This window comes from Melospiza georgiana, chromosome 3, assembly GCF_028018845.1.
Source record: "Melospiza georgiana isolate bMelGeo1 chromosome 3, bMelGeo1.pri, whole genome shotgun sequence".
In the NCBI taxonomy this organism is placed as follows: domain Eukaryota; kingdom Metazoa; phylum Chordata; class Aves; order Passeriformes; family Passerellidae; genus Melospiza; species Melospiza georgiana.
Window position 1 is genome coordinate 4409247 of NC_080432.1, and position 27002 is coordinate 4436248.

The 27002-nt window shown below is 44.6% G+C and overlaps 1 protein-coding gene across 2 annotated transcripts; it reads right to left on the reverse strand.

Moving 5' to 3' along the window:
• TFAP2B (transcription factor AP-2 beta) lies at window positions 1–27002 on the reverse strand. 2 transcript variants are annotated; one of them, XM_058020669.1, is made up of 8 exons: window positions 26922–27002; window positions 22994–23020; window positions 21187–21645; window positions 16079–16139; window positions 7912–8131; window positions 5114–5232; window positions 2292–2433; window positions 1–301 (listed from the first exon to the last, which is right to left on the reverse strand). In XM_058020669.1, the coding sequence occupies exons 1-8, from the start codon at window positions 27000–27002 to the stop codon at window positions 1–3; spliced, it is 1410 nt and encodes a 469-aa protein (XP_057876652.1). The 2 variants fall into 2 exon arrangements, with proteins under 2 accessions (XP_057876652.1, XP_057876653.1); XM_058020670.1 differs by lacking the exon at window positions 22994–23020.

Sequence of the window (27002 nt, forward strand, 5' to 3'; positions counted from 1 at the left end):
TCATTTTCTGTGTTTCTCTTCCTTGTCTCCAGTTTTACTACCTGGTCCTTCGCCAGATGTGTGCCTGTTAGCAGTGTTGTTGTTCAAGAACATCTTGTCCATGCCTTTGAGAGCTTCAGTCAGGTAGTTTTGGAGGGCCGTGAGGGCGGCGCAGATCGCGGGGGCCCCAAAGCCGTGGGTGATGAGGCTGAAGTGAGTCAAGCAGCTCTGAATGCCCGGTTCCAAAATGGGGGTGGGCCGGCTGTTCCCAATGGGCGTTCTGTCCTGCGCCAAGAGATCTGTGAATTCTTTACAAAGTTGCCTGCAGGGAAGAGAGAAAGGCGAAGAGAGAGAAGAGATGTTGTTAGGCTCGTCCAACAATCCAGCCAAAGGGGTAGGATCAAGCTAAAATTGATCCCAAGACATGGGATGGGACCTTTTTGCCACCATCCTTTCCCCCGGAGGTTCTTGGACCAGGCAGGGCGAGCCAGCAGCTCCCTGCTCAGAATGATGCTCTCCAGGGGATAACACCAGTTCTGGAGATTCAAATCTCTCCAGCAGCCACAGGGATGGTTCTGAAGCACTGTGAAAACCCAGCCCTGCCTGGTGCCTTCAGAAACAACCAGGGTGAAAGGGAAATAAGCCCTGGATCTGCCAAGCCAACCTCCTGGAGGCCTGGCCCTGGCTCAAGGCAGCTCCCAGAAATTCTCTTCCTGAAGGAAAGCACAGCCATGCACTGAGAGCTATTGGGTGCCACAGGGACCTGGTGCAGGGAAGGCTAAAACAGAACCTCTGATTCTGCTCAGACTGGGCCACCTTACTGAGAAAAATCAGGATTTTGGGACTCCATGCTGGCTTATTCACGGCCTGAGAAGCCAAGCAAGCACTCCCCATTTTATTCTAGGGGCATGACACCCCAATTACCACATCAGAGTTGACATCTGGCTCCTGGTTTGTCTGCACCTTTGAAAAATCTGATTCGATTTTTCTAATGAATTCACACACAAACATTTTATTTTAAATTACTCTAGTCCAAAAGACCTTCAAGTCAACAGGTGCCTGGGCAATGTAGAAACCCTGGAGGCTGGTGGGGTTCCCACAGGAATAGTTCCTTTAAAGATACCCAAAGGATTCAGGTTTTTTTAAAGACAGGTGCCTACCCAGGGACTGGAGATAAAAAAGACCAGAATTAAAAGAAAAAAAAATAAAAAAAGAAAGAAGAAACCCTTAAAAAAGACATTCAACTCTCATCCTCTGAAATTCTCTGAAATTCCCAGTGGGTTAAAGGTTTCAGAGGGTGAGGAAAGATAAAGGTCTACTTCTATGTGTATTATCCATTAAGAAAATGCAAGAGAGGAAACTTTGAATTTGGAGAACAAACAGTAATGAGTCCAACATTTTACATCTTCAAAGAGCAAAGCAGGGTCTGTGAGCAATTAAAGTTCTGGGACATTAATATCTTCTGACCCTGCGGAAAAGGGCAATCAAATTCCAATCACGTCTAAGAAACATCTGGACAAATTTGAGCAAATGATTTTTCAACCCTCCATATATTTCTTTAAATTACACTGTCATCGGAGGCAAGCCACGTCCCAGAGCATGAATTAAATGAGAGCTGTTTGGGCTGGGATTTTCCTTTATTTTCTTTTTCTTTTTTTTTTTTTTTGCCCCCTTTTCATTCCTGACAGACAAAGATGTGTGAACACTCAGCACCCAGTGCCGAGTACCCGAGCAAACCATGAAGCAGCCTGGGAGGCACAGCCTGGTGTAAATCATCAAATACAGCACACCCACCGAGGAAGTCCCAAGGGACAGAAATGGGGTGGGAGGGGGCAAATCGAGAATCATTAGCAGTGCATTTTGGTAGGCTTTCTTTTTTTTTTTTTTCTTCTTTTTTTCCTTTTTTTTTTTTTTCTTTAATTAAATCGTTTGGGAAAGGCATTGCAATTTAGTAGCAGACAGACAGGTGTATGTGAGCAGCAGCAGGGACAGAGAAACACTCTGTGAAAGCAAATTATAAATTTTTGGTCCACTTTGCATAAAATTTTTTTAACTGGGGATGGCTTGGAAGTGATGCACAACCTCTGGGGGAGTATCCCCTGTAATCCCTATAGGGGCAGGGTCTGTAAGAAGGGTCGCCACTGCAAAAGGGATGCAGAGGTCCTTTGGGCGATTTGAGCATCCTTCCTCCCCGCGGGGCTGTTGGAATTTAGAGCCTGGAAATTCCGTCTGCTTTCCAAAGGGGCTCAGAGGAAGAGTTTGAGGATTTTCCCCGAGAAGGGCAGAAGGACAAGGGTTAGCTTGGCACTCACTTTGTAGCAAGCAGCATGTTTTTCCTGGAGTGGAGGTCGCTGGGGTCTGTGTGCTGTCTGTTCAGGTACTCAGAAACAGCTTTGGCTGGGAACTCCGTTTCACAGATGTACCCAAAATCCCGAGCTAAATGAACGGCCTCACCTGCAGGGAACGAGACGGGAATTAACCCCTTCGGGCACCGCCGGGCTGGGCTAGGCTGGATCCGACCCGCCGGGACACCGGGGGGACCCACTGCTCCCCCGGGGACACCGGCTCCTCTGAGCCGTGTTTGGAAACCTCTCATCCCCCATTTCATCTCAGGGACAGGCTCCAGTTCTGTGTTTTCCCCCCACCACCCCTGCTTTGGGGACAGAAGTCGATGGGACAGATTTTGAGCTGGTGGGATTTGTCTTTGCACTCGTGTGGGTCTGTACCCATCAGAACGGAGGGAAGAGCTCACACACACACACCACACACACCACACACACACACACAAAACTTTCCCTGGACAAAGAAAAATGCAAGAGGAAACTGCTCAAATCCTGAAAAACTAAGGACCCAAACTTCACTAAAGAGAAGAGAAACCATTCCTGTTTCAAAATCTCATTGTCCAAAATCTTACAGATATGGATATATTATGAATGTTAATTCTTTGTGGGACGTTATAGACACAATTTATTCACGCACAGAGCTCTTGCATCATTATCACAGTTGTCGCCACATCTGTAAAATTATGGAGATAACTGCATTTAGCCCGATGGCAATTTAAAAATCTGCATTTTTAACTGACCATCATGCAACAACAACTCTTGTCTGCCGGGTGGAAAGATAACAGCTAATGGCAACTATCTCTGTGAACAAAATAATTATTATTCTAACTGTAATTCTAATTCACTTTCCCTGCCTGCCTGGTTTCAGGTTTCTTGCCTACAGAGGTTTGTGTCATCCAACTCCTACTGATGTACTTCACGCCACAAGAAGAAGACAGTAGCTGCAGAATGAAGGAAAAGAGGAGGGGGGGGGGAAAAAACCCCTCAGACTCTAGAGGGATTCCACCAGATTATAGCTCAGCCCCTCTAGAATAAAGCGTTAAACCCTTTAAAGCATCGCCCGAGGGACGAGGGGGAAGATTTCCAGCGAGCAGGTACGTCTAATAACTCCAGCACCGCGTTATTTTTAACCATCGGGAGCTGCTTTCCAACGTCATCTCCTGCTCTCCAATGGCTCTCGCTAATCATCAAACCGGTTAATGAAGGCCAGGGCACCGCAGAGCCTGGAGCGGGGATCCCGAGCCGGGCAGGGTCCCCCCGGGCAGGCTCCGGGCACCGCGGGCCGGGAGCGACCGGAGCGTTCCTGTTCCTCTGTCCCTGGCCATGCAGGAGCAGCTCTGCTAAACCGGGCTGCTGGCAGCAAGGGGGAAAATAAAAAATAAAAAAATTAAAAAAAAAAAAAAAAAAAAAAGAAAAAAGAAAAAAGAGAAAAGAAAAAAAGGAGATAAAACTCCATCATGTGCAGCCTCTTCCAAAAGGAGGGAACCCTCTGGAGGCAAAATGTTGGTTTGTAAGGGAATCAGGGGAGAGGAGGGGAATGTACACCTTGCTGCGCGCTTGACACAGATTTTAGCATCGCTGCACAAAACCCCACTGGCTTTTGAACCTCACACCGGCTGCGGGGAGGGGCTGGTGCTGCTGCGAGCAGAGGGCACGGTGTTCCACACACACCTTGGGGTGAAGCTGCACTGACAGGGCACACGAAATGCTTCACAAATTCTATAGCTACACCCGAAACCCACCCTGAGCCTGGCATTCTGGTGGAGGGGGAGCTCCCACCCCTCTTTTTGCGAGCCTTCCTTCAGCTCTGCAAGCAGCGAGGTCTTGTCGCTCACATAACTCAATCAAAAGAGTGGAAAAGTTAATATCTACCGCAAATATTTGCACTGGCTTTATACGCAGAAGAGATAAGTGGATTATTTATACGCCTCTCGGTGTGTGTGTGTGTAATGCAGATACATATAATTCATAATTGCATCCATACTATTCCTGTTAGGTTTTTTTTGGAGGAAGTCCAACTTCTCTTAGCATAAACACGCACATAACCCTAAACTTATTAGTGGCTCTAAGTTTTCCTTGTCGATACAGTAACAACAAATCAAAGAAACACGCTGGCCACCAAAATGACATTAGTTGACTTAAAATTACTTGAAATTTCAGTCTGCCTTCCCTCTCTCCTTCCTCAGGAGTAGCTGGTGTCTTTGTTCAGCTCCAGACACCTTAAGGGAAATCGAGCTCTGCTACTCCTAAATTCTCTGCTTTCTTACCAAAAAAGGGGGATAAAAGTAATTTTTCATTATTTTTCCTCACTGAGCATGTTGTAGTGGCCATAAATCAGCTCAGGAAGAGCGAATTATCAGGAGGATGGAGATCTGGTGTCGGAGATCACAGAATGGAAATTAACGGGATGAGGAGTGGGACTGCCCTGCGGAGTTACACACGCACACAAATGCACACGCACTCATCCACACGTACACACACCGAAACACTCCCTCACTCTTGCCACCAAGAGGAATCAGTGATCCTCCAGCCAGTGACTTCATTTTTGGGAATGGGATCCTTAACCGTGACCGTGTTCATCCCAACCCACCCTGATTTTCACCTCTGCAGCGTTTTCCCACCCGATCCCAAAAGTTGGTGGTTTTGTTGATTTTTGGGAGGCTTTTTGTTTGCTTGTTTGTTTTGGGTTTATGGTTTGTTTGTTTTGGGGGTTTGTTTTGTGGGGTTTTTTTGTGAATGCCAGACAGGAGCTCAGAGCAGGGGTGTGAAGGGGCTTGCGACCCTCGGCTTACCTTCCACCAGGGAGGTGAGTAAAGTGACATTTGCGGCCTTACGCCTGCCGGCTGGTAAATTCAAACCGATTTTTTCTAGCCTTTCTCGCAAAGATCTCCCCCCGTTTTTCGATTTGGCTCTAGAATTGCAAAGAAATTAACATCGTGATCAACCCCGCAGTGTTCCTGGAAGAAACGTTTAGTCTGTGCAGTCAGCGAAGCCTGGGAGGGTTTTCACTCCACATTAAGGCCTCTGGGGGTGTTGATTTCTGCTTGGATTTGCTGGGATTTTCTTAATTTCACCCAGGGGGTAGAAGTGGGGATGAACCCACTTTTCTCCCGATTTTATCCAGGGAAATCAAAGAACGCCAAACTGCAATAATTAATGGAAAGGTTCTGATCTAGAGAGCAAGTGGGTATGGTGCCAGCTTATATTAAGATGTAGTAAAGGGATGGGCAGGAAGGTAAAGGAGGATTAAACCCTCTGCTATTCCAGGAAAGGGCTAGAATGAGATGAGAGGATTACAAGAAAATCTGAAAAGTTCGAAGGGAGTGTGTGTGCGCCTGTGGATAAATTGAAAAGGAGGGAAATATTTATAATTAAACTGTTTCCCGCCTGTGAGTGTGCTCCTGTGCGAGGAGGCGATGCTGAGAGGAAGAGCTCACCTGAGGCAGGACGCGCTATAAAGAGGGAATGGATTGCCTGGGGGAAGATTGGAATATCTGTCGGAGGTTACTGATAAGGGCAATAAAAGGGCGAGTGAAAAATTCAGAGCTATTGTTCGAACGCCCATACATATGTAAACCCCCAGGGATGAAATCTTGCCACCTGCGAAATTAAGGGGAGTTTTGGCACCTAAGAACAAAGTCTATCCCAACTCTCTCCTAATTCTTACTCAAAATTTGTTTAAGAATTAGAAGTCGCATTTAGATAAAGGAAATCAGGAACTACAGAGAAGCCAGACTGGCTTCCCACTATTTTATATCGAAGTAAATGGGGGCTGGATGGCAGAATTGCAAGAGAGCAGCTTTCTAAGTCTCATCTGCTCTGAACCAAAACCTTGTTTAAAATTTAGATTCAAGATAGGAACTGAAGTCAGCAGCGGCCAATAATTATGGCTTGGGCCACGTCCAGAAATCTGCTGAAGTCCAATAATAATGCTTCTTTACCTTGGTAATTCTATTTTCTACAGAGCATCTCTCAGATGTCCTCCCTGCTCCATTTGTAGCTGTGCACAAGGAGCAGGCAGGTTTGCATCTGTAAGTAAAAATCTCTGCTGCTCTCCCTGGCAGCTGAACAATGATTACAGACATTCACATGGAACAGCAGCTATTTTAGGAGACCCCAATTCTCACGTGGGTATTTGGGTCTGACCAGATGTAGCAGAACTCTCTCCCTCATCTCCAGACACGGATCCAGAGCCTTTGACATCCTCACAGAATTTTTGGCGGGGGCAAGGGGGGAACCCCAAACATCGAATTTATTTTAAGGCACCTTAGAGTCAACGTATCCCAGTTGCTGCTATAGGAGTTTTCAAGATATTTCCTAAGATTAGCAACTTTCAGACATAATCTGAAGTTTATTCATTGTCAATTTGCATTCCTCTGTCCCTGTCTAAAAGTTAGGATTTTTATTCCAGTCTGGTGTGTACCTCACACACAAAAAATGAAATCTTGCACCTTCACAGCCTGAGTGTGTGAGCTGGTACCTCTCATTGTAACCTCGTGGCTTCTCCCCTGTTGTGACTGGAGACAGAGCCGGAGCTCACCTTTCCTACAGACAGGCCGAGCTGACAATCCTCAGTCCCTCAGGCACTGCCAAGAAGAAAAAGCCCTTTCTCCCTGCTAGCCTTTCCAGCTAATGGCCTCAGAGCTTAAATTCTTGCTGCTTCTACATGAAAGCTCAATCTCCCACTTGTTATGATAGAGTGGCAACCGAACCTCAGGGTTATTCCTTGCTCCTCACTTTCTTCAGTGCCAACAATGCCAACTATTTTGAGGTCTTCTGCAAAATCCAACAGGACATTAGTGGGTGATTTGCACAAATATTAAGCAGCAAAGGCCTCCAGACCAGGTGTGAGCTGCAGCAACTTTCTCTGCGTGAAGCACAAAGTTTCTGACTTTCAGGGCTACTTGTTGGTGGCTTTTCTTTAGACAGGTTTGCCTATCAGATCCCTGCCAATTCCTTGTGTGACACCACGTGTCATAATTGACATAATTGCCTGATCGTTACTGCCACACAGAGCAAACCTCGTGGGTTTATCCAGGAAATCCCTAGAAATACATCAGCTCCTGAAATACTTGCAGTTCAGCCTGAAAAAAGCCCATCAGGGCATTTTACTTTGTTCACTTTCTGAGAGAGAAGTATGAGGAGGAGAAAAGATGGTAAGTGTGTGCATGGACAAGGAGAAAATCTTTCTGTGTCAGTTCCTTCATTTGTGGCTAAATAAGGTCAAATCTTTCTCAACTCTCCATGTATTCATCTCAATGTTTGAACACAGCATATTTTTGCCTATCACCAAAATAAGAGAGAAGTGTGAGGAGGAGAAAAGATAGAACATGTGTGCATGGACAAGGAGAAAATCTTTCTGTCTCAGTTCCTTCATTTGTGACTAAACAAGGCCAAATCTTTCTCTACTGTCCATATATTCATCCCAATGTTTGAACACAGCATATTTTTGCCTTATCACCAGCATTACACACACAGGCTCTGACAGTGGGATCAATGCACATCTGAAATCATCTGTACTGTTGACCAAGGGTTTCTGGAGCATGCATGGAGGCCCAGACACATTCCCAGATTTTCCCCAGCCTCTTACCTTCTAAGTACTCCTCCTAGGAGGGATGCGTTCAGACACTCTGGAGGGGAAAGGCGCCTTTGAACTTCTCCCACCGTTACTTTGTACTTTGAAGTTGAGCTAAGCAAAGACAAGCGGCCAGGTACAGAGCAAAACACCTCTCCGGTGTTGACTGAGATGCCACCCAGGAAGCCATCTTTATTCATCATCAAAGAAGTAACAGATTTTGGAGGAACCGGAACTGGAGAGAGAAAAGGGGAGGGAGGGGAGAGAGAAACCATCAGGCCACGAAGGAGCACAGGGTTAGCACAGTCTCTCTGACATGCACAGAACAGCAAAATGAAAGGGAGTTTTGAATCTCTGGCTACCTCCAGCAACCTAAAGGGTGCTGCTCCCCCAACCTCTAGGAAAGTGCTCCATGAATGATGGATGGAGAGAAGGGTGGTACAGTACAGCCTCTATGCAGGGTTTGATCATTGGGAAATAAAATACATATTGGCAAGCACCTGGCAACTTTCGGGTCTGAGCCTGTGTCTCACCCAGAGCCCCCCGATGCCTTTTGTACAACGGACAGCGCCTTTCTGGAGGGGAAAAAAAGAGGAAAATTTACTTTTTTTTGGCTAATGCTTCCATTACTGCTAAGCTGAGCCAGGAATAAATTCACTACACAAAGGGAGTTGCTGTCTTAAATAAGTATCAAGGCTGGAGGATACAGCAATGAGAAGACAGCTCTGTTATTGCTTTGTGTTTTTATTAAGTCTGGTTTATGAAATAAAATGAGTCTTTTCCTTCAGAAAAATGAACACCAGGAAAAAAATATCTGGTCTAACCAGTGGTGCTCTCCACTCTGATCATATTGTGCTGTCCGTGAATTAGAAGGAACTCTCCTGCCTCTGAATAAAACTGATTTAGTTACTGCAACACGTATTTAAAGGTAGTAATAGGGAAAGGTAAAAGGAGAATGATAAAGTGAAACTAAACAAAATAAAACCATGTTGTTCTCTCCAAGATAAAAATAAGTTTTTCTTTTCTCTGAGAAACCAGTGAGGTTATTTTAAGAGTAACCAAGGGATTATAACGAACAAATTCTTATAATAGCAACCAGACACACTCAGAAATAAACAAAAAAATTGGTTGAACTAAAAATGAGAGCAATTCCCCTGTGAAATGAATTTTGTTTACAAATGAACTTAAATAACTCGCTCATAATTGTGTGTAACTGTTATGATTTACAGCAGGTGCTCTAATCAATCACCCAATCACTTTAATTTATAGGGAGCCTCGCTGCATTTTCCCAGTTGTTTCATTTCTGCAAGTAATTGATAACAAACCATACTTAAGGTATGTTTTATGCAGGAGTTAATAAGAGCTGACAGCTGCTACTGCAGCTTCCTCTCGGATCCGCGGCAACACGAGTTCCCTTATAGAAAGTATAGGCTGAAATTGGGGCTTTCGCTGGTGGGAGAGCCCTGGCAGTCCAGCGGGCATGTTTCAGAGGAGAAGACTAATTGATTACACACCCTCTTCAAGCAGATACTGCTCCACAATCTCCCCTTTCCACTCAATCAATTGCAAAACCAATCCGGCAAATAATAAGGTTCTATTATGCACATATGCCAGCTATTTAGGTAGTTATAATACATGTCAGTTAAGTCATAAAAGCCCTGTTTATTTGCAACATATCTGGAGAATCAAACCATTAGGGTTGAGCGGATATTTAAGTCGTCTGGAGCTGCTAAACAATAAGATCGGGTATCCTAATATATTACCAAGTGCTAACTACTGGGCAATTGCCAATTTTATAACCTCGGTGCATGGAATAGACACAACCGTGTTTCACTGTTTTTATTGCAGATCATTTCCTATTGCCAGACCAGACCCCCACAATAAAAGCTCTATAACAGCTAAAAACCAAAAGGCATGTCGATTTTAGATATACATATTGCTTCGAATGCCTTGTATATAGTCTCCAGTATAAACAAATTATTTTGAGTGGCTTGACTTCAGGGAATCGGAAAGTGAAACGGATTCCTATTTCTCTATTATTTTTAGTTAGGCACTTTATGCAGCTCATAAAGGTGGTTTCAAATAGTTTGAGAATGGCTCAGAAATAGTTATAAAAGAGTTAGAGGCCCGCTCCTGCTCTCGTTGATATTATTAGGATTTTTTTTTGCCATTGATTCTATAGGAAAAGACTCGTTTGTATAGCAGAGGCAGTACCAGCAGACCAAAAAATTGTATTTGCATTTCCCCCCTCAATATATGTGAATATATCTCTTATTTCATGCACAATGATCTGTCTGAGTGAAGCATCAGGTAGAAAAATAGAAATTAAAAAAAGAAAAGTTGGATAAAAGCAGTGCCACCAGACAGATTTTCATGACTGGCATTTTTTTTTTCCTTGGGACAAACACACGGGCTCTGTGGCTCGAGTACACCTTTACCGTGGCTATATTTAGTGACCAGTTTATCAGGTCACTGTCCAGTGAACTGAGAAATTAAACAAGAGGCAGCAATTCCACGAACATCTGATCTTAGTCCAAACTCACTAAAGAGAGAAGGACCCGTGCAATGCTTAAATGTACCTCACCCCGCTCGCTTTGGCCTTTTGGAGCACTCATTACATTAGTTAACCTTTGAATTACGGATTTTCACGTGCTCGGTGGGGTTTTTTTCCCCCTCCTAGCAAATTGCTTTTGGGAAGCAGTCTGGCGCCCTTCCCTGCTATGCTGAGAGCTCCTCAGCTTCTTTTCCTAGCAGTGTTTCCCTGAAAAGGACGGGATGAACAAACCCATCAGCTGGAGCCTGATAGCTCTGAGCCCATCCGAGAGGCTTGCCAGGCGGTGTAAGCATATCTATCGCAATTTCATAGCTTCGCAGAGATCTATTCTATCTAGGCTCCATATCTTCTGTAAATTACCTAATGCCGCCTCAAAAAAAGTGTTTGCCATGGAATGAATTATCTCTATCTATATCATATCTATATGTTTATCATGGCTGGAGATTTTCAGGCACAGCCCAGACATCAGCAGAGATAACAGAACGTGGAGCTTTGGTGGGTGAGGAGATCTCCACGTCCGTGCGTGCGGCTGCCTGTGTCAAATCCCCGAGCCTATGTAAATAAACCCGAATGCAGGGTGTATTTTTAGCCAATGTCAACTTCCCCAGTTGGTCAGGGACTGCCACAACTGCTGAAATGACACAGAAAATAACACACAAGTATCAGGGCAGCGTCCCCACCGCTCCTGCTTTCACTTTATCCCATTTAGTTCTTGTCATCCCCAGCAGAAACTCTTCGATTTTCTTTCACTCCCAAACTCTACTTGCTGCGTGTGTATGAGCACTCACAAATACATAATTCCCCTTTTCAGAATCTCTGCTTTCTCCCTTCTTTTATTTTTCTTTATTTACCTCCTTTGTCTCTTTTCCCCCTCTCCTTTTCCATCATTCTATCTTTTTTCTTCCCTCTTTTTTTTCCTTTCTCTCCTCCTGTGGTTACTTCCAGCCTCTTTGTCATTTCTCCCCCTTCCATTTCTCTTCAGCTTATCAATAAACCGGGAGAGCAACAGTAGCCGCTTGATTTGTTAGTAATTATAAGCATACTGTTCCTGCAAACGGGATCTCTAGATGAGTGAGATCGCTTTAGAACGACAGCAGGAAATGGTGGGGAAATGGAGCATGGCGAAACTCAGCGTGAAGCTTTCAGTTCTTTACATGTTTACAATTTTCTGTGCATACATTAAGTCTTAGGCTTTTTCTTTCTTTTTTTTTTTTTTTTTTTTTTTTTGGTGGTGGTTTTCTGTTGGGCTGCTCGCCACAAATGTGTGAAAATGCGCACAAAGTGGAGATGGGGTGAAAAAAAAGCTGTTTTGACGACAGTAAAGCTAAAGAAATAATAGACTTATGTCCTGCAAACAGCTGTTCAATAAGGGTTTAAACTATGGCTACCATTGCCATAACCCAGCTGAATAATATCGTAGTGGAACAGTCAGTTAAATTATCAATTAGAAGAAATATTTCTCGTGCTTCTTACTAAAAAACGTCGTGGGTGACTTAATTACTAATAAACTATCAAACTACTTTCACAATTTTTACTCTGCCTGGGCTTTAAATGAGTAAGAAGCTCTTTGTCCATGCTAACAACGGGACTTTGCTGTAAGTGGTGATTCGGTCTGACTCAGGAGCCAAACCTAAAACGTCCGGGAGCAGCGCCTGAGCCGCTGAAACTGAAGAGTCCCGGATCTTATCTTAATTTTAAGGAACAAACACAAAAAGTGAGCGTTCATCTCGCATTTCCTTCTGTCCCCCTCGTCCCCTGCTCGCCTCCAGCCCCTCTCCCCCACCGAAAGCTGAATTTCAAGGTGGAATGTATTCCCTCGGAACTGTTTTGCATTTAATTAAAGGGGATCCTCAGGTTCAGTGGGTAACCCGGGAATGAGCACGAAACTGAAGCAGCATCTCCTGAGCCCCACATCCATCACCTGAAAACCGAGGCCAGAGCGGTTCTCGTTTAATCATTGATCAGCTGCTCCGAGGGGTGGGCAGGAAACTCGTGCTGGATTATTAACAGCCAAAAACAAAAGGTTAAGACACCTTCTTTCATGTGTTTCCTTAAAATAGGAAGAACAACGGGAGCGTGTTTGCAAGACCATGAATTAAGGGCTTCAAGTTAAAATGGCCTTTCATGCTAAATCAGATGTGAGTGTGCAGGCGATCGTCAGAAACAGCTGAAAGTAAATAAATACATCAGAATAATTTTAAGGTCACTGACTGTGCCCCAGAGTCACAAAAAATTAACTTGGGACTCAGGCCATGTAAGGTTTTGCAGGAAGACAACTTCTTTCACCACAGAGAGTGCCAAGGAAATTTCAGATGAACATTTGACAAGGGGACCCGATCTTTTATTCCTGACACATGGCAAACCTTCTCTTCATTTCAGCAAAAATCGAGAGAAAGGCCTCAAAACGTGCAGCCGGTAAGCTCTGAAAGCTGAGTTGAATCTGATATTAATGTTCTTGGTGATTATTATCATCTTGATGATTTATCTGGTTCCCTCCCTCCCACTTCCACCACCCAAACCTTAATGGAAGTGGGAGTTAGAGATGATTTTTTAATGTCTCGTTGGATTTTTAGGCTGTTAATGTACCGCATCCTTCTCATTATTAGTTTATTGATTGTTCATTGACCAGCCCCCTTCAAATCGTATTAACCACCCTCTGCCAGCTTAGATTAGGGGAGTTTAAAAAGCACCTTTCATTATTTCAGCGCCACCACCACCACGGTGGAGTTCAGGCTTGGTAGCTTAATGCTCGCTCTAATGGGGCAGCTACGAGACAAGGGGCCACGGTCCCTGCCTATTGCATTAATAGCTCAAAGGGGGCTAATACAGAAAATTAGCCTTAAACGAGCTCTGGAGATCTCCAAATGAAAGAGCCATTTATCACGCTGGCTACCTTCACTCCACTCGTTTGCTCTCTCTACTGGGAACAACTCATTTCCTCTTAACTAAATTACTTCAGAAATGTCAAGTAAGCTCGGGTAGCAAACATAACAAGAGCCTGGGTATATGTAAGCTGTTGTGTGGGATCGATACGTGAGATCAATCAATAGCCGTGTATGAATCCCGATATAATTTCCTTAATATTTTGGCAAACCTTTTGCATAGAGAGATAATTCCCTCTGCAGGCCTCAGACGCCATAAAGGAACAGACACAACCTGGGTGATATAATTAAAGTTTAGGCTTCAAATCCCCATCATACTTTTCCCACTACTTTGCAATGAAAGAATTTTAGGCACTGAGCTGGGATTGGGTGGAGCAGACCCCCTGCAACCCTCTTCTGCAGAATATGAGCCACAGGAGTGCTCCACTGCACAAAAATCTGTCAGTACCTGTGTTTCTGTCTATCTGTCTATCTGTCCGTGCCATCTGCCTGCAAGAACGACTCACAGAGTTTAAATAACTTGTTCTTGTTTCAAAGTACACCCTCACAGCTACAAACTGCAGGGAACAAAGCGAAATTGATACTGAACGCTGTGCTGCTCCTTCCCTCGTCCTGATTAAATATTGACTGCCACGAATGTGACCTGCTATTTATTACCCTTTTCTCTTCCTCTGCACCCAGGAAACTCGTTGTGCAAAACCCCCAAAAATTAAAAAAAAAAAAAAAAAAAAAAAAAAAAGGAATTAAGAAATAATACAATATGCCTTCATGCTGGAAAGTTTCTTGGATCTCAGCCTTACTTCTAAGGAAGAAAATGCTGCTGCAGTGACTTTTAAAGAGTCGCAAATGCATCTCGGGCTCTTTCTTAGTAACCTTACTTCCAAATAGCATGTGTCTCCTGTTCATCATGTATTAACTCAGGGTATCTCTTCTGGCTGCAAATAGGCACAAGTAATCCCGCCTAGATGGGACTGGGTCTCTTCGGGCAGCAGCTGCTCCATCTGCAATGCCCACACACACGAAGCACACCTAAATATATGCCTAATGCACATAAAAACCTCTGCCTAATACGTAATGATTGCAGGCATTGACATTCTAGTGCCAGTCGCTGTCTAATTGCACCACCCAGCACGCACAAGGAGCGTCTGCGCTGTCCTCATCAGCTAAAGGAGGGAGAGACACAGGCGGGCTGTGTGCTAAAGGGGAAAAAAAAAGAAAAAAAAAAAAAAAAGAGTGTTTTGGATTGTGTATTCTGCGAAAGACCATCATGGAACAACCTTAGCGAGGAGTCTCTCGACCACAAATCAAGTGCCAATTAATCAAACGCGCCCAAGAGGGAGTGTATGAGGTGTCAAGTGGGGGTGGGGAAGAGGGAGGAGAGTGAGAAAAAAAAAAAAAAAAGTTAAAAATACAAGCAGAAACCGTCAGGTTACAGACCTTGAGTATAAACACCACGAAACATTCAAACTGAACCAAAACAGCAGAAACATATAACCCTTTTGTTTTTGTTTTTTTTTTTTTCTTTTTAAAGTTAAGTAACTCTCAATTTCTTTAAAAAAACCCAAACCCTTCGACCTTTCAACCAATAGTCATAAATGGTGCTGTCAAATGGTCTTCAAGTTTTCATTAGTCCTCACTCATATAACCAGACCTTGATCTTGTGTGTGAAAGAGAGACCGTACATGGGTATTTAAATTAAAAAAAAAAAAATACAACAACAAAAAAACCCCAAACAACCGACAACAAAACAAACAATAAATACACGGAAAGACCTTATGCTGCCTTCAACACATTTTACATAAACACCCTCCCTGTTTTTTTGCTTTACATCCTAGAAAATCGTCGCTGTTAAACTATTTGTGCGCATTTGACAAATAACAAGGTCCTGGAGATAAGCGCCGTCGATAGTAAGCATAAGGGACAGCGTTTTTAAACCTCATCTCTGGTACTTAAAATTGAATCTAGAAATAGAAACTCCTTAGATAATTAAAGATAGCTTTCCCTCCATTTGCAGCGTGTGATCTGTTTAATGTCTATCAGCATAACACAACACTAATCGCCAAGCATCTCCGAGTGACTGTCAGAGAAATGTAAAAAAATTAAGCAGCTGCAATACGCCCAAAATGAGTTATTGTAATTACATTTAATTAGTTTAATTAGTTAATTATTTTGCTTACAGCTGTACAAGAGACTGCAAACATTTGTTAATATCACATTCGCTTTAACAGTATGGGGTGATTCTGCAGTTGCACTAAATCATGGGCGCATATGCAGGAAGATGTAAAAAATGGGCACGGGGAAGGGGGGAATCTTGGGGGAAGGGGGGAGTCTTGGAGGGCTGAGTCTGCCTTTCCATGGGCATCTCTTTCTCTCCTCTCCGCGTTTGATTCGCCTGGGAAATGCATTGAAGCCCCAAAGGGAATCAACCCATTAAAAGCCAAGGGGTCCCCACCGAAGAGAATCGGGGGGAGAAGGGGAGGGAAGGGGGGCGGTGTTGGAGCACGGGGTGCCCCATTAGAAAGGATTCGTGTAATTAAACCCTTTGAAGGGCGGGGGAGGCGGGGATATAAACTTTTCCTTTCTCATGTCTTATCCCTTCACTCTATCTGCTGATCCAATCAACTATTCATCTTGCTGCCACGGGCGCCTGCTTCCCGGAGAAATTCATTGCCCCAAAGTCAAAATATATCATGAAGATATCGCTACACAGTAAAAAGTTTGTCTAGCTTGTTGGAATAATCCATACCTTTTTTAATGACAGACTGGTCCAATAAGTTCATACCGCTGTTATTGGCATCTTCAACTGACTGTGGATATAAAAACATCACTATTCAAATTGACTGGATATTAAAGAATCACGTACATAAATCATGTCATTCCAAACTGGAGTCCCTGTTATTTCCATTTATATTAATTCACTAGGGGAGGAGGGATTTTTTTCATTGTTGTTACTATTATTATTATTATTGTTATTATTATTTCCCCCAATCGACAAGGAAATTAAATTCTTACAAATTATATAGTCTTCTAATAAAACAAAAGGAGGTGTGAAGCATATGGGACGCAATACTGGTTTTGTTATCTTATAAAACATAGATATCACATAGACTTCTTTGCATTCCATAAAGCTTTATATTTCTTCCTTTGAAAATGTGGCAATTTGGCAACATCTGCAAGATCTATTGCATGACATAAATGAACACGATTAAGGACAACTTAAATGCTCCCTCCCCTTTCCTCCCCCTCCTCCTTTTTTCTTTTTTCTTTTTTTTTTTTTTTTTTTTTTTTTTGTTTGTTTGTTTAACCCTGCTACATCTTACTAATTCAAGGGCCATTTACTTTTTATATATCATAGTTTACATTATGGACTTTTAATTAAAGCCTGAGCCTTTCGGAGCGCTGTGCAACGCCCACATCGTACAGGGGACGAGCAGAGAGAGATTTACAGCTCCCGAGGTTGCTTCCATGTCCTGAATTAGTGGGGACGGGGAGGGAGGAGCAGGAATACGCATTATCAAAAGTATGAACCATCAAATTGATTGCCCGGGAAAAAAAAAAAGTCTCCGAATTTCAAAGCCTTGTTTTCCCCTTTTTCCCCCCTTTCTTTCCAGCCTGCCGAGGAGCACACCTGTTATTATGGCATTAACTTCTTTAGCAGGGAAGAGAACAAAGACGGGCACAGAGGACACAGCAAATGCTGGGTTTCATTTCTCAAAACGAAAGTGGTATATACAAAACCCCCCCAAACAAACCAAAATTACTGCTGAGTCTGTGTTCGGCACAGTAAAACCATGTCCGAAAAAGAAGAAGTGTCATAAGAACAATTAATAGCAGAATTCTGACAGGTTCCGTTTTAGGGTAAATTCTGAGGTAAAGGGAGACCTTTGGGTTTCTTGGCTTTATTATTTTATTTTCCCCATTACTATTAATAAAGAGTTTGGGTTTTTCAGTGTTTTTGTGTATCTGGGGAGTTGTCACGTTTTTCCTTGATAAGCGAAGCACCTTTCCAGCAAAGCAATGATTTACTTCACCATGATTTTAACTTTATCTTTGCTATGCCGAGAAGCTGAGCTTATTCGGATCCGGCCCTTATCTCCGTCTCTGTGCTCAGCGGAGACATTCCAGATGGAATGTGGTTTAGGAGAAAATTACATCTCCCCAAAACACGATGGAACAATATTTTCTATGAGAGCTTTCCCTTCATTTTCCTTGAATCCACCCTCAAACGAGCGCACACACAGAGCGGTGCCTTATGTGCTGTGTTTGGGCATGGCTGTGTCTCTCTCTCTCTCTCTCATAATCAATAGGCTACATACCTAAAGGGCACAAAATAAAATTACAAAGTCTTCCCTCCTTTCCCTGAGCAGCTCCCAACGAGGGATGATGAGCAAATCCTGCAGCCTGCTGGAGTGCAGCGTGGCGCACCTCGATGGCGCAGAAGCAGAGGTAAACGTGAAACATCACCTTCCCTTTTTCTCTTTTTTGTTTTTTTTTTTTTTTTTTTTTCCCCATCTTTCCTCCTTATCTCACCTTATCTCTGGCTGCGCGCACCCTTTATGCGTGTGCGTGCACTCAGCTCGCTCCATCAGCAACGTGGGTTAGTTGTTGTAGTTAATGAGAAGACTCCTGTCTGATTTTCTATCTAATTACGCCCTCCTGCTGGGTTTTTGTACAGGATATTCGCTCAGCATGCTGGCAGTTAATAGTCACAGAGAGGATCGTAAAGATTTAATTAGGACTGCATGCGGAAACGTGGAAAAACAACTCAGACTTTTAATTACTAGACTTCTTTAGTTAAAAGTGATACCAGGGGTTACTTTATAAGAGACTTGGGTGTTTTGGTGCAACTTAACTTTCCGTGTCTCTAGCTAGTGCGTAGCAGCAGCGTGAGTGAGGAGGAGGAGGAGCGGAGGTGTGTGTGCAGGGAGGGGAAAGGTGATGAGTTTCCAGATAAACTTGGAAAATCTGGAGAGGAAGACTCCCCTCCCTTCCCTCCTCCAATAATCTGAGAGCGTGAACCTTCCTAAGTTCTACCTATAACCACTTTATTCAACTTCTGTGGATACATCTGAGCGAAAACCTTAAAAACTGAGCTCCATATTTTCCTTCAAAGAGTCTGAATTTCCCCCTCCATTTTTCCTCCATCGAATCCTTTATTACTGTAATCCTACTTTAACCCAGCCGGTGGGAAAAATATCTGGGAGTGCAAAGGTGGATTTTTTTTTCAGAGTCCCTATTAGAAGATGCAAATTTTTGTTCAATAAGGAGGTCTTGGCTTCTCTGTTCCCTGTCTGAAGGCTGTAAATCGCGGATTGAAAATTCCTCTCGAGAGGGGCAGCAATAGCAATACAGTGTGTCCTGTTTACAATAACAGAGCGCTATCGTGTTACAATCACTTAATTCTAGCCCTGGACAATGGCTCACACATGGACTGGATTTGGTGTTTATAAAATAACCACTGCTTCTTTCTGTCACGCACTCTCTCTCTCTGTCTCCTTCTCCTCAGCCCAGCCCATTCTCATGGCACATATTTGATCAGACATGCATAAGCTACAGCAAAGAGAAACATCTTTATCCAACTGTATATCTAGATATCCGTTCAACTTTTTGGATTACTGAAATAAGAAAAAAACCTCAGTATTTGAAACCCTTTCTGAAAATTTTATCTAGTGATGGTGGATAATGTGTATACATCGCCTGAATAAAAATTCCTGTTGCTAGAAAAGGTTCCCCGAATCTAGAATAAATCCATGTTAAATATCAAGATGGAAAACTGCCCAACTTCATCTGTCACTAGTGGAGGGATAAGAATAGAAAATGCTGAGTGGCAGCAGCGAGTTTTGGGCTGCTTTCCCTCCAGCCTGTGTTAACTTGCAGCTGGACACCTCTCCCTTCATGTGTTTCTCCTTGGGATACCCTCCTCTCCCTCTTCCCCTCCTCCCCCAGCCTGGGAACAAACTTTCAGAAATAAGGGGCCTGTTTAATTTCCTGCTGTCTCAGTACCCCAAACCCCGGTCCTGCAGCCTCGCCTGTCCCATCCTGTCCCATCCCATCCCTGTCCCACCTCACCCACCCTGGCCCCGCCAGCCCCGGGCAGCAGTCGCGGGTGGCCGCGATGCCCCCAGAGCATCGAGGGGAGGCACTTTCCGCCAGTGCACTGCCCGTCCCGCAGAAGGGATGTTTTATTGGGAAATGGATGGAGAACTGCTTTATTTGAGCTCCTTCTTTCCTATTATTTCTTCTCTCCCTTCTCTTCTTCATGTCTTTATTTCCCTATCTTTTCCCCTCCTTTCCCTCTCTTCTCTATCTTCTCTTCTTTTCCCCTCTCCTTTAGTCCTTTCTGCATTTTATGTTTTTCTTCTCATTTTACCTCTTTCCTTCCCTCTCCTCTGCTTTACTCTCTTTCTCACAAAAGCACAACAATTACCGGCTCTTCTTTGGGGAAAGTGTAAATACCCAGGCACAAGCAGTCCCTAACGCCTATCGGCTGCAGAGAGAAAGGAGGAGAACGATCTGCTTTCTGCATTCACAGAGGTAAAACTCGCCTTGACTTGCAAACCACTTTGTCTGAGCCAGGAATTCGAGACGAGACCTGCGCATCGCACCCGGGGGCTGCCCCCAGGTCTCAAAGCCACCTCGGAAACCCGCAGAAAGCAGCGACCCGACGGTCACTGAGCTCGGAGGCAGGAGCAGATCCAAACAGCAAAACCTTTCTCTTTTTCTAAAACATTTCGCCCCAGCAAAGCTCGGGGATTTTCCCCTGCAGCCTCAAGCCAAAGCAATGCATCCCCTCCGCTTCCCTGCCGCTCATTCCTCTCATGTTCAGCAGTATCCCTTTTTCACGGCTATTTTTTTATTTTCCCAGCTCCTCTTTCTCCCTTTCTTTCTCCCTTTCTGCAACTTCGAAGTCGTTATTTCATTCAGTGCTCCATACCTTTATCTATCCCAAGACTAAATGCATACACAGATATGATATATGATAAAGAAATTTTGGGGGGAAAAATATAAAAAAACGCCCGGAAGGGAACCCCAAAAATCCCGATTAGGAGAGCATGAGGCAGGATTTGGACCCTGGAGGCTCCAGCCCCAGGCTCGGGGGTCCCCATGGGCTGGCCATGCCCTGCTCCAGCAAGGCGCGGACCGCCCCAGCAGCGAAGCTGTTAAGGGTCCTTCTGTTTTTAGGGAATAACACGTGATGATGAGTTTCGCGTGGGATGGAAGGAAGCTGGAAAATACTGTGCTTTGAGCCCGGCGAAACTCCTTTGTTATCCAAAAGAGGGAATGAAACTATTTAAAATCAGCGCTACCTCACCAAGCACACTTAACAGATAAGGGGGTGGTGGGGATGTTCAAGGGACTTGTTCCTGATCACCAGTTATTGCTTTTGATTTGGGTTTTGTTTATAATTTCCCTCCCTCCCGGATGAAAAATGTAGTAATTCGACAGTTTCATCAAAATCTCTGAACGGCAGGAAATTGGTTGGGGGGAGGAGGGGGAGGGCGGAGGGGAGTGGAAGATGAGATTGCATGGGAAATAACTGGAATTTGAAAAGCCAAGCTTGAACTCTGCCAGCTTTTGAAACACGTGGAATATTTCGAGCAGCATGTCTGCCTTCCCCCTGCTTTGCTGCCTCGCCATGTAGGGGAGGGTTTATAAAGCAGAGCCCGTGCGTGACAGCGAGGAAATAAATTCTCTTATTAAAAAAAAAAAAATAGAGAAAAATAGAGGAAGAGGGAGGGGGAGTTACAAACCGGTGGGGAAAAAGAATGGCAACCCACAGCAATATTGCTGGAAATCCCTCAGTGACCATTCCCAGCCCAGGGAGCTCCAGGAGAAAGAAACGCTGTGCCTTACCTGCACCTCCTCCATGCCTGGGTGTCCGATGCCGTGCAGAGAAAGGCTGTCCCCCATGCCGGAGTCAAGGCCATGGTGAGCTGAGTGCAGGAGGACATCTGGCCTCCGAACTGAGTGGTAGTCCCGCCTGGGGTCCAGTCCCGAGAGCTGGGGCAGGGCGGCCCGAGGCTGTGGCAGCAGTGACCCGGTCTCTGATCCCACCTCTTGCCTCTGCCTCTGTCCCCAGGGGTGCTGCTGGGGCTGATGCAAGGGGTTCAGGGAGTAGGGGTCATTGACATGGGAGTAAGGGTCCTGGCTTTGGTGGTAAGGAAGAGGCTGGTAGGGGGGTGGGAAATAAGGCGGCTGGAAATCCGAGGATGGGGTGTGAGAGAGCGGAGGAGCGCTGGAGTAGGGTCCCTGCGAGACGGATCCCAGCTGGGACAGCCTGGAACTGTGGCTGGGCACTCCATCATGCCGGTCCTACGGGCGGAACGACATACAAACAACAACAACAAAAAAAAGAGGACTTTTTTTAGAAAAAAAAAACTCCCCAAAACCAAAACCAACAACAACAACAACAAAAAAAACCCACTAAAAATCAAAAAGAGCACAAACCCACCCCCGGAGTTAAATAAAGTAAAATAAGATGTAAACAGCTGGAAAGTGGGATTCAGGTGTGCCCCCTTCTCCCTCCACTTATTAGAAATATTCCAATGTTTTGCGCCCACGTCGTGTCTATTCCCAGGAACTATCAAGGAGGGGGAAGGGGAGGGGGTGTGAGGGAGAATTGCTAAATGTCATAATTAAAAATGTAGGAGTAGTGCTCCGAATACATGTATGATCTGCGATTTCAGACCAGTAGTATAATTCCCAATCCACAGCCCCCTCAAATCAAACCGAAGGGGAAAAAAGAGAACATTAAAAAATTAAGAGCACCAAACCACCCGTCTATCCAGACAACCCACCCCTTCTCCTGCCTAAAGTTTCCCAACATCTGTTTATTCCCTCTGCTCAAGTCCTGTAACTCAAAATCACCAACCCATTTTCACGTGGAAAAGCCCAAAAACAAAGTTGCACATCTCGGAAGACTCCGAGGGGAGAAGTTGTGTGAAAATGGACTTGGGAAAAAGAAAAAAAAAAATAAAAAAGGAAAAGAAAAAAAAATAAAAAAGAAAGCCAAAATAAAAATTACAGGGAATCTTTGCTTAAAGGGAGTCTACCCCTTAAAAATAATTTTAAAAAAGCAAATAAAATAAAAATGAAACATCGGTATTGAACATATCCAGACGCTATGATTTCTGCAGCAACTTCCAGTGTCTTTTGTTTCCTTTTCCAATATTATATTCCGGAGAATGGGGTGGGGGTTAATTGTAATGAAAAGTCTTTGGGGTGTGTGGGGGGGACAGGGGGTGGGGGGAGCGTGTCCAGGCTTCAGAGAAAAGGTGGGAGAGGAGTTTTGTCCAACTCCAACGCACTGAAGCTGCGAGGTTAAAGTAAACAAGAAAAATATCTATTCCACAAAGTGTCGTTCAAACCCCCACAAGCAATGGCACACATGGCTTAAAAAAAAAAAAAAAAAAAAAAAAAAAGAAAAACAACAAGGAAAAAAAGTTCTTTTTCCCCCTGCTCTCCCCCCCAGACTCCCCTAGCTCAAATCGGGAACACACAATGCAAAAAGGGAGAAGCAGCTGCAAGCCTCCTCCAATTATTGTGCTAAATTACCAAGCCAAAGGCGTTTAAAAAGACAGAGAGAGGGAGAGAGAGACACAACAGATCGAGAGAGAGAGAGAGAACATGCAATTCTAGTACAACATGGATCCAAACTCACCATGGCGGAATAGGTGTGGACTAACATCTGGAAATAAAAAAAGTCTTGTAATAGCTAAAAATAAAATAATGGTGATAATACTAACAATTGGAGGGAAAAAATATCAAGGAGATCTGCAAAGGGACGTGTTGGACACAGGAGAACAGCTTGAGATATTTCGAAGTCTATCCATCAAAAAAAAAGGTTTAAAAAAAAAAGAAAAAAAAAAAAAAAGACCAGTGCCCCCAAAACCGAGCCTGGAAACCTCTATCTGCATATATGATTTACCCCTCCCTCTCGGGGTTTTTTTCCTCCTTTTTTTTTTTTTTTTTTTTTTTGGTTTTTGTTTGTTTTGGTTTTTTGTTGTTTTTTTTTTTTTTCTTATTTTGCCTTTGAGCTCCCAAATACAATCCTCTTCAACCCAAGGCTAGGCTCAGACTGCTCCGCTACCCCTTCCTCCCTTTCCTTCTCTACACCGCCTCATAATAATTGATATTCATGACTATTAATATTACACGACTACTTTAAAGGGAGAATGCAGGACCAAATGGAGCGTGAAGCTGGCAGCCAGCTCGAGAGCTCCCCTACTATTGTAAATGACGTTCATTCAGTGGAGAATTACTAGATGTAATCAGACGAGGGGGGCTGGCAGAGGCAGAGTTTGGGGAGAGGGAGAGGGGGGAAAAAGTTTAGCGAGGAAGAGGCAGAACTTCAATTAACTCGAGCGGAGGAAGATGCGGAAAGTGGAGAGTGCTGAGCTGGAGTAAGGAAGCGAAATGAAGCAATGCTTGAGGCGGAGGAGAGGAAGAAGAAGAAGAAGAAGAAAAAGAAGAAGAAGAAGAAGAAGAAGAAGAGGAGGAGAAAAGTATATTTCCTTTTCGTTTTAATATATATTTAATTATACTATTCCTAATACGAGGAATTGATTGCCTTTGGTGCTTTTGTTCTTGCAGTTTGGTGTTGGGGTTTTCAAGGTAATAATGAAGAAAAAAGAGGTTTTTCTTTTTTTTCTTTTTTTTTTTTTTTTTGGTATTTTTTAAAGAAATGGAAGAAGAAATGTGCAGTCACTGTAACATACGTCTATTTACAGTGAAGATTAAGCCTTTCTGGTGCGTGTTACAGATCATATTTATTCTCAATAGCCAAATAAATACTTGAATCTGCATTGTTGGGCTCCACTATTTTTTTTGTCTGAATCATCTTTCTACCGCCTGATATGAAAAAAAAATAATATATACGTACATAGATCTGTGCGAAATGCATGTGAAATGCATGGAGTGAATTTTAAAGGATAGTAAATTTATAGTTTTGAGGCAAAGCCAGGGGCGATATAAAACCTTTTTGATGTTGCAGGAACCCGTTCAACTGGACTGTCTGCCATTTCTGTTAAAGTTCAACTTACGTTCCTTCCTAAATAGACTCACACTTCCCAGAGCTGCCCCCCCTGCACGCACGCACACGCACACACACACACACACGCACACACACACACTTTTGTTTTAAGAACAGATTCAGTTTAAGTGGCTGAGACGCCTCTACCATCGCGTTATTAATTATACATCGGAAAGAAGAGAGAGAAATATTTTAAAACATAAATCTAGAGGGTCCAAGGCCTTACAAAAAAAAAAAAAAAAAAAAAAAAAAAAAAAAAGACAACATTTTTTTTTTTTTTTTGGAGAGGCTACGCGTTACAAAATGCCCTGGAGCGCATCCCCAAGTTAGGATCCACCCTGCCCGCGGCCAAATCCCATCCGACCGCTCCCCCAGCTCTTCTCTCCCACGGCAACCTACAGACGTGGGTGTCCGTAAATCCACAGCGCCTTAGGACTCCCCATCAAAAGCAGGGTGGAAAAAAAATCCCTCATCCCTCGGCAGCGGGGACGGGAGATGTTTTGTCGCCTGCTGCTGCGGGCAGAGACAATGGCCCGGCTGTGCCGGGAGACGGGGAGGGAAAAGCAGCGAGGGCTCAGCGGGCTGGGGACACGCACAGACACACGCACAGACAGACAGACAGACACACACACACACACACACGCGTGTGTGCTCATTCTCTGCTCCTTCTGCAAATGCTGTTTTTTCCCGATGGTAATTAGCCTGACGGCAGCTTTTAGGAGTGAGACATTTCTCCCGGCGCGTCCCCTCCCCGCTTCCCTCCATCCCGTCCTTCCTCGGGCCGGGAGCAGCCGGAGCTGTGCCTTCCCTCGCTCTCTTTCTGCGCTTTTCCCGGGAGTTTCCCCTCTGTAAGTGCCGAGGCTCTCCCGGAGGGGAGGCGCGGCGGGGCTGGGGACGGGGCGGCCCCGACGGCGCTTCCCGGGGGGCTCCGGCCGCTTCCCGACCCCAGCCCTGCCCGGCTCCTGCCCGACCGCTTCCCAGCACTCGTCCGCTGCCCGACCCCCGGCCCCTGCCCTGCAGCCAGCCCCTGGCTCCGAATCCCTGCTCTCCTTGGTACCCAGCGCCTGCCCGGTGCTTGCCAGTCCCCGGTGGTTTCCCGATCCCATCCCTGCTCTCCTTGGTACCCAGCGCCTGCCCGGTGCTTGCCAGTCCCCGGTGGTTTCCCGATCCCACCCCGGCTCCTGCCCTGTTCCACCCGGCTCCTGCCCGATTCCCACCTGGCTCCTGCCCGGCTCCCAGCCCCTGCCCTGTCTCCGTTCCCTGCTCAGTGCCCAGTCCTTTCCCGGCCTCTGCTCACTCCCCGCTCCCTGCTCCGTCGCTGATCCCTGCTCGATCCCCAGCCCCTTCCCAGACCCTGCCACGTCCCTGACCAGCCCCTGCTCGGTCCCCGCTCCCTGCTCAGCGCCCAGTCCATCCCGGCCCTTGTCCTGTCCCCGGTCCCTTCCCTGTCCCCGGTCCCTGCCCGGCCGCCTCCCCTCGGAGCAGCTCCGGCGCTGGAGGTGGCGGATTGCGCCCTTCTGAAAATCTCCCCCCATGATCGCCCTGCAAACGCCTCCCACTCAATTAAAAAATAAAAACAATAGAAAAAGAATTAGAATATTATTTTGTGGAGCGCCATCCTCACTCATCTTTTCAGTGGTTTTTTTTTTTCCCCCTCTCGTTTCTGAGAAAACCCCGCACGCCGGTTTAACTTACAAGGAACACACTCGCGGAGCCCGTTTAGGAAAGATCCGGCTCAGGAAACCGTGCAAAATTAAGAAAGGTTTCGCAGTGTTTGAGCTGTGATTTTTTTTTTCCTCCCCCCTTGGTTTGCTTTTTAACCTCGAAAATAAGGTCTGGATAAAGCTCACAACTTTTCTGTCCGCGGACTATGCGGAGCTGCCTCTGTATCGGTTCGGGCGTGAGAACTCGCACACGCACTAGAATGTATGTGCCGCTTAATTAATGCCACTATATGTACACATGCACATCTTATCTGTGGGTGTAGAGGTATTAAAAAGTCGTAAAAAATGTATCCGATGGTGAAAACAAGAAAAAAAAATAGTAAAAAAAATCCATATTCGCGTTGATCTGAGCTTGGAATTGCAAAGTAAAAAATAAAAGAAAGAAATGCATCCAGTCCCTGAATACCGGATTGTGTTTCTTTTCTATTTTTTCTCTCTTTTAAACATTTTCCTCAACATTTGTCCATATTTAATCGAATTATATATAATTGGAGATCTAAACAATCAAACTCTTGCCTTTAAGTTGCCTCATTCCAATCCCCAGATCATTTCTTTGATGTTTTAAATCGCATCAAACAGCTTTTCCATGAAAAAAAAAATAAAAAGTTTAGGACTTGGCATGCTGAATACAAATATGCAAATAAATAAGCATTTAAGCATTTACTCTCTGTTTCCCATCTCTATATTCGTGTGTGCTGCTGTATGTCTCTATTTCTGCCTGGATGTATATGTAGAGCTATATATGCATTATATAGCCATGCCTGTATCTATATGCTAGATGTATATTTAAATATACATATACTCTCTTACTCATATGCATATTATATACTCACCTCATAGATATCTTCATACTTGACATTTTCAACCAGTTTCCAGAGCATGATGGCAGGCTGTTCTCTAGGAGGTGAGTGCAT

Bases quoted from the DNA above. Each gene is read 5' to 3' on its own strand.
- TFAP2B (XM_058020669.1), bottom strand. From the start codon at position 27,002: ATGCACTCACCTCCTAGAGAACAGCCTGCCATCATGCTCTGGAAACTG. The intron at 21,646-22,993 runs GTGAGTTTGGAT...TTCCGCCCGTAG, and splicing joins TCCACACCTATTCCGCCATG to GACCGGCATGATGGAGTGCC. The intron at 16,140-21,186 runs GTAAGGCACAGC...TTATATCCACAG, and splicing joins CAGGCATGGAGGAGGTGCAG to TCAGTTGAAGATGCCAATAA.